Below are 12,016 nucleotides of genomic sequence, written 5' to 3' on the forward strand. Positions count from 1 at the left end.
TGCCTTATGAAAATGGCAATTCCATTCCTTTCTTTCGTCAACCACCAACTTCGGTACAGAGTAGAAGTAGAGAGTCAAGAGATCGTATTTAGTCTACTCTGAAATGATAACGCTCAATTAGTGGGGCTATAATAGTGGAAGTCAGTAGACAAGCACTAAAAGGAGGATATGGACTGATATGTGATCAATTGCCTCCAGGGATCGATCATTCTTTTTAGGGATGTGAAGTCGAGGTCGATATAAACATGCAGAGCCACCAGTAATCAAAGTACAGTTACCTTAGTACCTTGCGAGAGGCCCGTGCATACCATTTGCATCACATCCATTAGGTATGCGGACCACGCAACGGTGTTTTTCCGGCCCGTTGCCCGCTAACTGGGGAGCTACAGCTCTCAGCCTTCCGTATGTACCAGGCAGGCTGCCGTTCTGACGAAGCTAAGCACCTCAATACATCAACGTCAACACTCATCGACTTAGCCCAGCCATAACTCCAGGATTTGCCTTCATACACCAACAAAGCACGCCGTATACTCCCAAACACGGCGATTTCGCAACAACTCTTCTTTAATTCTGCATCATGGCATCCGGTTACGACAGAGCTCTGTCGGGTGAGTTCACATAACGGCCTGTGTTCAATGATCTATCCATCGCTAACAATAAGTGCAGTTTTCAGGTTAGTACCACAACAATACTCACGACAAGCTCCCTAACATCTGATTTAGTCCCGACGGCCACGTTTTCCAGGTCGAATATGCCGGCGAAGCTGTCAAACGAGGTAGGTATCAGGTTTTTGGTTGACAGCGTTGTTACGGTGGCTTATACCTTCAATAGGAACATGTGCTGTTGGTGTCAAGGGTGCCGACGTTGTTGTGCTAGGATGTGAGAAGCGCTCCGCCATGAAGCTGCAAGATACTCGCATCACCCCTTCCAAGATCCAGCTCCTCGATCACCATGTCGCCCTCGCCTTCGCTGGCCTAAATGCGGATGCTCGTATCCTCGTCGACAAAGCCCGATTAGAGGCACAGTCCCATCGTTTGTCAGTCGAAGACCCTGTCACTATCGACTACATTACCAAATATGTCGCTGGCGTCCAGCAACGGTACACACAGGCTGGTGGTGTCCGACCATTCGGCATTAGCACTCTGATTGTTGGCTTCGATAACGGCAGCGATGTCCCTCGACTGTACCAGACTGAGCCCTCCGGCATCTACTCTGCCTGGTGCGTTATTCAAAAATAGTATATGGTGGGTTTTCGAAGCTGATGATTTAACAGGAAGGCAAACGCTATCGGCCGTTCAAGCAAGACTGTTCGCGAGTTCCTCGAGCGAAACTACAAGGAGGATATGGACCGAGAGGCTACCATCCGGCTTGCTATCAAGTCGCTGCTCGAGGTTGTTCAAACCGGAGCCAAGAACATCGAGATTTCTCTCATGGCGCCTGGCGCCACCATCGAAACACTACCTACGTCCGAGATTGAAGGCTACGTCAAGGAAATTGAGCAGGAGAAGCAGGAAGAAGCTGCCAAGAAGAAGACGGGCCGGACCCCTGGAACCGGAAGTGCTGCCATCCTAACCAGATCTCAGGATGACTCCGCTGCGGAATAGAGAGGCGTATGGGAAGAGTTTACATAGACAAGCGCATAAGTCTCTGAAATCGGAGCCCAGTGCCATTGTATTAACACAAGTAATGACGCACGCATTCTCTCAGAACGTATCCCCGTGGAAGTGACAAATCGCTATCTATCCTGAACGCCGTAAATTTCCTCTTCTTGTCTGATATTGTTTTGGATTATCCTAGCTTATCCGCTTCCTCTGTCGGGTCAAAGATGGACCTGAGTCCCTTGGTCTTTTGCCTGTCGTCCTTGAGCATCTTGTTGTCCATTCGTACGTCGTCGCTCTCGATGGAAAGGGCCGCCTGAGGGGTCTTTGCGTCGATAACAAAGTGGTTGTCGCAATGAGGGCAAAACTCGTCGGCCTCCTCGAACTCCTTAACATCTTTTCTGAAGCACTTTCTGCACTTCTTGCACGCGAAGATCATCTCGAAGCTTTCCTTAAGAGGGTGTGACTCTTGTTCGCTGTGGCATTCGACGCAGTCGAACCATTTTCGACCTGTAGTTAAAGTTAGTTTGTAGGGTTAGAGGGCAACAACTTGAAGCCGCGAGGACCGGCTTCGATAAACTTTCGACGTACAACAAGGCGACCGAACGGAAACTTGGGCGTTGAGAATGTGTTTGCTAGACGTTGATTAGTGGCAGGATAATGAATAGGATCGAAGCATACCGTACCACATGGTAGCAAATAAGAAGCGATATCCTGAGGTTCGTGATATGATTTGCGTCGTTGGAAGGAGTGTTTATACTGGCGGTATCTGAGAATAGTTGCAGATCAAGTTCAGATGAATGTCAGTAGAGTTTTAGTGGGGTGTATTAATCAGGCTTTCGGGATGCACTTTAAGGCCCCTGATCACAAGCCACAAGCGCTAAAACTGATTACTAGAGAGCAGGCAGGCAAAGGAACACGGACCCACTTAAACTGTTAGTCATCATCATTCAGTGACGCTCTTTAGCAACGCCTGTTCACATTCCTATGACCTTCACGCTCTCCTTACCTTCTTTATCAGCATTTATACGACAACCGCCAACCACGCCCAGACTGTCCAGAAACTCAACAAATATGCCGCCCAAGAGGAAAGCAGGTGCTGCCGTCCAGGGCGGGGCGAAAGTGGGAAGGTCTTCGCGCATGTCAACACCTGGAGCTGCAACGCCACGAACGATCGATAGCAATGAGGACATGCCGGATGAGGAGGAGGGGCCCATCGACGAGGCCCTGGAACGTGATTTGAACAAAAATATAGACATCTTTTCCCTGGATCGCTACCAGAAGAGACATGCGATTCGGGATCCCCTACCACATATCTTTGGCGACCGTGATTTCTCATACCTGGTCTTGAAGAAAGATCATCAGAACCGACCTCTCTGGATAGACCCTCAGAAAGGCCGCATCATTCTAGAGAGTTTTAATCCACTCGCGGAGCAGGCTCAGGATTTCCTCATCACTATTTCTGAGCCTTTGTCTCGACCGACTTTCATGCACGAATACGCCCTTACAACACACAGCCTGTACGCTGCCGTCTCTGTTGGGCTTTCGCCAGAGGATATTATCAACACACTAGACCGATTTCTTAAGACACCTCTGCCAGATGAGATTCGAAATTTCATTACAAGTTGTACTCAGAGTTACGGCAAGGTGAAGCTGGTTCTCAAGAATACAAAGTACTACGTCGAAAGTCCTGATCCAAACATGCTCCAAACCCTCCTCAAGAACCCCAAAATTGGTCCCCTACGCGTACAAGGAACGGAAGAGATCACAACATCAGTTGCGCCTAAAATTGGCGGCCTCGTCATTCCTGGAACACAGAATGCGGCTGGAGTAAAGCAGGCCAATGGCCTCGGCCAATCAGGCGAACAAGGCAAAGATGGACAACCCGTTCAGGAGGGTGAAGTCTATGCCACGCTCAACGAGGAGGACGACGAGGACCAGGAAGTGACGCATTCTTTTGAGATTGCGGACAAGGACGTTGAAACAGTACAGAAAGAATGCTTGAATCTAGGATACCCAGTTCTGGAGGAGTATGACTTTCGGAGAGATGAAGCCAACGCGAATCTGGATATCGATCTGAAGCCTGGTACTCAAATTCGTCCTTACCAGGAAAAAAGCTTGAGTAAGATGTTTGGCAACGGCCGAGCCAAGAGTGGACTAATCGTCTTGCCCTGTGGTGCTGGAAAGACGCTTGTGGGTATTACAGCAGCCTGCACTATCAAGAAGGGTGTCATTGTCCTCTGCACAAGTTCTATGTCAGTCGTGCAATGGAGGAATGAATTTTTGAAGTGGTCCAACATCAATCCCGATGACATTGTTGCATTCACATCCGATTCCAAGAACAACGTCTTTACTGGAAGCACCGGCATTATCGTCACAACATATGCAATGGTCACACAATCGCGAGCCCGATCTTACGATGCGGAGAAGATGATGAAGTTCTTGACAGGTCGAGAATGGGGTCTGATGCTGTTGGACGAGGTGCACGTTGTGCCTGCTAACATTTTTCGAAAAGTCACGTCTTCGATCAAGACTCATTCGAAGCTTGGTCTCACAGCAACACTCCTTAGAGAAGACGACAAGATTTCAGACTTGAATTTCCTTATTGGACCAAAGCTCTTCGAAGCCAATTGGATGGAGCTTTCAAAGCAAGGACACATTGCTAGAGTTCAGTGTGCAGAAGTATGGTGCCCGATGCCCACAGAGTTCTACGACCAGTACCTCAAAGCACCAAGCCGAAAGAAGGGTTTGCTGTACATCATGAACCCTCGGAAGTTTCAAGCTTGTCAATATCTCATTAACTATCACGAATCAAGAGGAGACAAGATTATCGTATTTTCGGATAACGTGTATGCGCTCAAGGCGTATGCGCTGAAACTTCAAAAAGCGTTTATCTACGGTGGCACTGGTCAAGCAGAACGTCTGCAAGTGTTGGAGAATTTTCAGCACAACCCAAATGTTAACACGCTCTTTCTATCAAAGATTGGAGACACGTCCCTCGACTTGCCTGAGGCTACCTGCCTCATCCAAATTTCATCACACTATGGTTCACGCCGCCAGGAAGCGCAGCGTTTAGGACGAATTCTACGAGCCAAAAGACGTAATGACGAGGGCTTTAATGCCTTTTTCTACTCTCTGGTGTCAAAGGATACGCAAGAGATGTATTTTTCTTCCAAACGTCAAGCTTTCCTTGTGGATCAGGGATATGCTTTCAAGGTCATTACACAGTTAGCAAATATCGAGAAGACGCCTGGGCTAGCATTTGCAGATGTCTCGGAGCGACGTGAACTGTTGCAAAAGGTTCTTGTAGAGAATGAGAGCATGGAGGAGGATGACCCGAACGATGACATGTTCCATCAGGGTACTATGGGGCGCAAGAAGAAGAAGGGAGCTCGACGAACAGCGGGAACTCTCGGCGAGCTCAGTGGTGGCCAGGACATGGCGTATATCGAGCAGAATAAGAAGTTATCGGCAAAGCGGAAGAAGGCGGACAGCAATGCCTTCTTCAAGAAGATTGGACGCGAGAATGCCAGGCGTGCAGCAGCACAGTAATCGAAAGTGAGTTGGAATCGGAACAATAGAGGTGGAGGTACATTGGATGAGCCAAAGGATGATAAGCCGGGGGATCGGAATCACGGGTAAACACAAGTCGGCGTATGTATAAGAGTACGCAGATGCGGAACGCATACTAGTAATGCTTTCAGGGCGCAAAGACGGGGAAGACTCGGCGTTCAGGAAAAAGTACAACACGGCCATAGCCGATCAGATTGAAGGCACTATTTAATCATGTTTCTGACAGCAACCAAGCGATGACTCACTGGAGCGAATTGACTGACTAGGTATTGATGTGTTGAGATGATGGCAATGCATGAGCTGAGAGATCCATGTGACAGGGGAATGTAGGGCAAGATAAGAAGACTGGCCAACAGCCAGAATCGATCCAAATCAGATCCCGTAACGGAATAGGCATCAGAGGGTGACATGCATCACACCACATATCAATGTGTGACACGGCTTCAAAATATGATGCCATATGAAGGGTGGTTTACGAAAGGTAGTGAGCCAAAGGTCAACGGCCACATACGACCTCACCAATGGACATTATCCACAGATACCTACAGTAGCGGCCTCGCTGCTATTTTAGAGTCCAGCTGGGGGGTTCTTTAAACTAGTGCCGCCTTAGTTTCCGGGGAGAAAAGCTTGGCAGTACTAGGGCTTGGATATCTGTTCCTGGTTGCAACCTCATACGAAGAATTGGTGATGCTTATTCTGACTGCAATCTCTCATGTATTTTGGTGTTGTGATGTTTTCTAATCAGTACTATCCTGATTTGACGGTGTGACGTGGGCGTGACATGGTGCAGTCTAGATTTGTGACTTACTCATATCTCATTTGCATGACTCTTTGCATGACCTGCTTGGAAAGAAGCTGCAGGATAGGCATTGACCTGTTCGTAAGCAGTGTCAGTCATCACGGAAGTTTGGTTAAATTAATGGTTTCATTCTTCCGGAAACCCCATTGATCGTTATGCAGCACCCTCGTACACGCATGCAGAGACCTTTGTCTCAGCCGCGGGAGTGTTGAGTAACGCGCGAACGGAGGTATCGGGTGGTGGTCTGTGGACATGCGATTGAAGAGCGGTGACATCACACTGTTGGAGGATGTCGGAAGGGCGGAGCGGTAGTCACGAGAGGATAGGCATCGCATTTGAATATGGTGATCACAGCATGATCATTGTGGTATCGAACAGAGGGGAGACTTCCCATCTCCTCGGCTGTGGTAGTAACCAATGGATCACGATCGATAGCTCGCTATACCTTTTCGCCTATTCTCGTGAGAAACGGCCCTAATATTTGAGGCTGGGCCTGCCGGCAAAGCCCCTTTTAAATGGGTGACTTATTTAGCTTGCCCAGCCCCAGCAATTGTCGCATGTGGTTGTCGGCCTACCTATACTGGCTTTGACTGGTTTGTTTCCAATTATCGAGTCTCAAAATCCCCTTTCCATTGTCCCTTTGTTTGACTCGAGCAAAGCACGTGTCAGTGGTTTCACCAGGTAACTAGAACCATCTCTCAGATCTCCGAATTTTCTTGGCTTCCATGGAATTGGAGATTGCTTGGGGGACGTGCCATTGGCCCGATTATAGTGCAACACACAGACAACAGACAAGGACAGGCTTTTGTCAAGCCAACGCCCGCAGGGGGCTTGAAATAATGTCCTCCGTGTACAAAGAAACTTGAGGTAATGAATCAGCGAAGAAATTTATCAAGTCCAAAGGATTGCCAGTTTACATTGAACTAACTGGTGCCAACATTCCTGCCATTAGGATTGAGATCCCAAGTTTCCTGGATTGCGCCGAGTCCAATGCTTCACCGGGCCCGAAAATCGCGGTGACGTTGGCGTGTGGTATGAACACGATGATCTTCAGTAGCCAGGGTGGAAAAAAGGTATTTAGTACCTAGTATTATCTGGCGACCTCATCTAGAAAAACAAAAGACTGGCATCATTAGTGCCTGATCAGATGAGACCCTGAATGAAGAATTCCCAACCAGTTGTTGATGCGTCGCGGGATCAGCGGTGTTTTAACGGTTTCTGCCACCCTTTCCGCTCCGCTGTCCGTAAACAGACGGGCGCTCTGGATGAGGATTTTTACCTTATGTTCCTGGTGGCTTTTCTCCCACTGATACGTACTGGTTTCCGCACTGCTCCGCCGTCTCCTTCCAGCCTGAACTCAGCTTCAAGATGGAGCCACTAATGTAAAGACCAGACGGGAGGACGCCTACCGGTGCCGGGGAACATGTCCCGCGCAGTGGATTCCTCAGTCTTACAATTGTCTGTCGGTTTCTCGTCGTCGCCGTGTCTCCCTCTGCAGGCATCTGGGCTTTCAATAACCCCTGTCCTGACCCCTGGCCCTGCCAATGCCGCGTGTGTGCTCTGCTGTGCCTGGATCGTTTACGGACCCGGTATCTCGGTCCATGGCTTGGCTCACCTCACATCCAAGTTTGTTGAATCGGCTGTCTTGTGAACCCCCCTTGCCATGTACTCCGTACTACATGTAACATTGAGGTTTTTCGTTTCTTTTCTTTTTCCGTGTAATGGAAGAGCCAAGAGACGGGAGCATGCATGGATGGATGTTTATGGCTGATCAATCACGACATGGATATTTGGGCCCCTTGAAATCATCACAGGTCCCTCGTGGTTGGATCGCGAACTCCGAGTCGCCCCCGTCTGTCTTTGTTCTCCTCGGTTGCTGCTGTTGTTACCGTAGTAGTGCAGTGCATTGATAGAGTATTATTTTTGGTGTCCGTTTCCCTGAATCTCAGGTAGCGCGTTGGTAATGTCAAGGGGCTTTTCCCACTATCTTTCTTCCATTTCCGCTGCCAGGGCTACTTTCATGGTTCTTTTTATTGCCTTGCCTCCTTCCTTATCTCTAGAAAATTTCCTGACACCCTAGCGCCTACCTCATAGTACCAACTAACTACCTACCTAAGGTACCCTGTGGTGCTATCATATTGAAAAGTCATTCTTCTACCCAATTCAATGCCTGCCTCTTCCAACTTTATCCCCACCATCTATTGAAAGGATTCGAGCCAAACAATATGCTTCTTTATCTGCAACTTCAACAATCCGGGTCTCCAGTTCCGACAATGGTTAGCTAGTTCAGGTTGTTTTTTGACCAAAGTCTAGCCCAGGCCGTACCCTGTTTTCTCGACATCGAAATCACCTGCCCATTCATTGGCAGTGCCCCAGAGACTCACTCCGCACCAAGTCCCGGACCATTCCTGATTCTTATACTCGACGCATTGCAAGAAAACCTTGCTCTTTCTGTGTTGAGTGGGAGTGGTGTGCAGCAAATCGCCAGTTCAGTTCCCGCGCCCCTCCGTTATTCAGTCTCCAGTCTCCGCCTTCTTACGCCATAACTATAATTGCCCTTAGCCATGGCACAGTCTAGTCCCTAAACTCAGCGACTAACTTGACCCAAATAGCCCAGGAAGCCCTCTCTCCCTGTTTCTAGGTTTCTGCCTTCGCATCTTCCTTAACGTCACAAAAGTTCCCAACGGTCTTCTCTTCACTTTGGAAGATATGCTTGACGAGACGCGCGCCTCTATATGGGCGCGGCTCAAAGCTGTCAAGCCGCCGTTTATGTCCAAAAAACCACACTTCAATTTTATTTCCGTCCATTGTAAGTCACCTTCATTGGTCTTCGGTACCCCCCATGCTTCCCTCCTGAGCGCAACCCCCACGCGATCCCATATACACCTTTGCTTTCCAAGTGGCATCAATCTTCAAATGCCAAGTCTCTGTCTGACCATTGTTCGCAGATACATGGATCATTGGCGCAACCTTGCTGGCTTCCGTCATTATATATGGTGCTGGTCGTGGCCAAACTTCCTATGTCGATTCTCTCATGTTCGCCAGCGGAGCCAATACACAAGCTGGACTAAACCCAATCGACGTCAACCTTCTCAACACCTTCCAACAGATTGTCGTTTACCTCTTTACTATAACGTCTAACCCAATCACGCTACATACTTCAGTCGTCTTCCTACGACTTTACTGGTTCGAGAAGAGGTTTCAAGGTTGGGTTACGGACGCCAGACAGCGCCGTGCTACACTTTCTAAGGCCAAGACTCGTCCGCGAAGTGACGCCCGCGAAACTGAAGAAGGAGTCAATGGTCGGCATATTACGGTTGTGCCTTACCAGGGGAGACCTCCACGTATAACAAACGATGGGATACTCCTTGATGGGAATGATATTATTCAATCTCAGGCGATCGCCGACGATGACGATGATGAAAATCTACCACATAAGCCACCACCTACGAGCAGCGATGAAAGCGACACGGTCTCAGCTGGGCGGTCCAACAGCATAGAGCTAAGTCCTTTGGAGAAACCTGACCAAGGCTTCGGAGATGGCAGAGAAGCGAAAGAGGGGCAGAGCAGGTCACAGAATGCGCCGACGGGTATTAAATTTGCTGAAACGGTCAAGAGAAGTGACGGAGTCGACGATGACTTGACCAAATTCCCCCAAAGAAGAAGCCATGCGGAGCATATCGCTATCTTGGAGCGTCAAAGAAACCAGGACAATGAAATTCTGAGGATACCTGGTCCCCGAGAAACAGAGCGGGGCATGGGACCTCGAAGACTGGACGATGATGATACCCACGACGGCGATGATGATAACAACACCATTGCTATGACGAGAACCGTGGAATCGAGGCCAGACCATGCGACACTAGACTCCAGAGCACCAACAGGCCGCAGACCGACCATTGTCATTGCTGAGCCGAAACGTCCCCTCAAACACGAATTGACTGACGATGCCAAAGCCGTTGGCGGCACACTGAATGCTCTCAGAGTGCGAAAGCCCCGTGTGTTCAACCGTGGTCAGAAGGAGGTGCACGATGATAATGAGAGCACTATGGGCCGTGCTTTCCGAACACGCACAATCGACACTATCAAGTCGGCCTTATCAAACGACCACACCAAGGATATGCCCTACCTCAGTTACACCCCGACTATGGGTCGGAATTCCAACTTTGTGGGCTTGACCCTAGAACAGCGAGAGGAACTTGGCGGTATCGAATATCGATCCCTGAGGACTTTGGCACTGATCTTACTTTCCTATTTTTGGGGGTTCCAGCTCATTGCTGTAACCTTCCTTTTGCCTTTCATTCTTCATAATGAGAAATACGGGAGAATTGTTGAAGGGAACGCTATTTCAAGAACCTGGTGGGGATTTTGGACAGCCAACTCGGCATTCAACGACTTGGGTCTGACCCTGACCCCTGACAGTATGAACTCCTTCAATACATCGGAGTATGTCATGATGATTATGTGGTTCTTTATTATCATTGGAAACACAGGTTTCCCTGTCATGCTGCGTTTTGTCATTTGGGTTCTTGCTCAGATTGTTCCTAAGGGGACTGGTCTGTGGGAAGAACTCAGATTTCTTCTTGACCATCCTCGTCGATGTTTCACCCTTCTATTCCCCTCGAGCGCCAACTGGTGGCTATTTTGGATCCTTGCCGCATTGAATGCTATAGACTTGCTTTTCTTTGTCGTCTTGGATGTATGCAGCTCCTCAACTCCCTCTTGTCTGTTATTATGCTAACCTTCACCAGCTTAACTCAGGCCCAGTCGCCGAACTACCTGTTCATACTCGCATTGCCGATGGTCTATTTCAAGCTGCCTCTACCAGAACTGCAGGCTTCTCATGTTTCAGCCTAAGCGACCTTCACCCTGCCATCCCAGTATTGTACATGATCATGATGTACATTTCGATCTTTCCAATCGCAATCTCCATCCGCCGAACGAACGTGTACGAAGAAAAGTCTCTCGGAGTTTACCACAGCAAGAAAGACGAAGACGAGGAGGAATCTGCCAGCGCTCTAAACTATGTCGGTACCCATCTGCGACGCCAACTTTCTTTCGACTTGTGGTACGTCTTTGTGGGGTTCTTCCTTCTCGCCATCAGTGAAGGTGAAAGTCTGAAAGCAAAGGACTTCAATTTATTCGATGTTCTTTTTGAAGTTATCAGTGCTTATGGAACTGTGGGTTTGAGTATGGGTGTACCCAACGTCAATGCTTCTCTGTGCTCTCAGTTCACCGTCGTTGGAAAACTCATTATCGTTGCCATGCAAATCCGTGGCCGTCACCGTGGCTTACCTTATGGGTTGGATCGTGCTGTTCTGTTACCCAGTGAGTCACGTTTCCAGAAGGAAGCGGAGGAGAACCAACCAATTCTCGTTCGCACCAGGACAAATGCCTCAATGGGAACCACCTCAGGCATGGAGCCGCCTATCAGTCCAGGTTTACCTGGTCGACGTGGCAGTATGGGCCGTATACGTGAGCGAGCAAATAGCCGCATCATCTCCCAATTTTTATATCCTGGTCCTGTAATCCCCAGCAACGAGATACATGGTCACAAACGCGCAACATCAAACAACTCTAACAACCTGCGGGACTTCCCGCGATTCAATACTGAGCCCGTGTTTGAAGAGGAGAAGGACGACGTTCCTCCACTTCGAACTATTGAGTCTCATAGTGGTGGTCCTCGCCGCGCAGAGACCAACCCAATGCCCTAAGCGACGGGCAACGATTAAAACTTTGCTTCTACAGGCCATAAGACAGACATGGCCTTATACTTTTGTTAAATGACTTCATTGTCCTTCTCAGAGGGATATTCTGTCCACGCATCATTTTCACGGACTACATATTTTCCGGACCAAAAAGCGATTTTAAATGTCAAAAGGGTTTACGGCGTTCAGCATCAGGATTATAAGTACTTAGAGCTTTTGGAAGGCGATTACCATAGCGCAAGCTTTTGTTTCATGTCGAGCCGAACGAATGTCACAAATTTATGATGGTTCTAGAGGTTGGACCAAGGTGTTTTCATATTCATGGCGTTTTATGTAGC

At 48.7% G+C, this 12,016-nt stretch overlaps 4 protein-coding genes across 4 annotated transcripts; 3 read left to right on the forward strand and 1 right to left on the reverse strand.

Annotated features, from left to right (window-relative positions):
* The first annotated feature begins 441 nt into the window (after positions 1-441).
* BKA55DRAFT_555530 (nucleophile aminohydrolase) lies at positions 442-1,699 on the forward strand. The gene is made up of 4 exons (XM_046191644.1): positions 442-603; positions 723-775; positions 832-1,219; positions 1,274-1,699. Exons 1-4 carry the CDS (start codon positions 578-580, stop codon positions 1,602-1,604), a joined length of 798 nt encoding a protein of 265 aa, XP_046055225.1. The 5' UTR covers positions 442-577; the 3' UTR covers positions 1,605-1,699.
* Positions 1,700-2,421, reverse strand: BKA55DRAFT_660050 (uncharacterized protein). The gene is made up of 3 exons (XM_046197544.1): positions 2,285-2,421; positions 2,190-2,233; positions 1,700-2,108 (listed from the first exon to the last, which is right to left on the reverse strand). The coding sequence occupies exons 1-3, from the start codon at positions 2,287-2,289 to the stop codon at positions 1,789-1,791; spliced, it is 369 nt and encodes a 122-aa protein (XP_046055226.1). The 5' UTR covers positions 2,290-2,421; the 3' UTR covers positions 1,700-1,788.
* Positions 2,422-2,672: 251 nt separating this feature from the next.
* Positions 2,673-5,150, forward strand: BKA55DRAFT_534191 (P-loop containing nucleoside triphosphate hydrolase protein; the record flags this gene model as incomplete). Its single annotated transcript, XM_046189568.1, has 1 exon — positions 2,673-5,150. The coding sequence occupies one exon, from the start codon at positions 2,673-2,675 to the stop codon at positions 5,148-5,150; it is 2,478 nt and encodes an 825-aa protein (XP_046055227.1).
* A 3,656-nt stretch (positions 5,151-8,806) lies between these two features.
* BKA55DRAFT_178868 (cation transport protein-domain-containing protein) lies at positions 8,807-11,842 on the forward strand. Its single transcript, XM_046185036.1, has 2 exons — positions 8,807-10,669; positions 10,722-11,842. The coding sequence occupies exons 1-2, from the start codon at positions 9,005-9,007 to the stop codon at positions 11,682-11,684; spliced, it is 2,628 nt and encodes an 875-aa protein (XP_046055228.1). The 5' UTR covers positions 8,807-9,004; the 3' UTR covers positions 11,685-11,842.
* The last annotated feature ends 174 nt before the right edge of the window (positions 11,843-12,016 follow it).

The sequence above is a fragment of the Fusarium redolens genome (assembly GCF_020744475.1).
Source record: "Fusarium redolens strain MPI-CAGE-AT-0023 chromosome Unknown BKA55scaffold_2, whole genome shotgun sequence".
Lineage (NCBI taxonomy): Eukaryota > Fungi > Ascomycota > Sordariomycetes > Hypocreales > Nectriaceae > Fusarium > Fusarium redolens.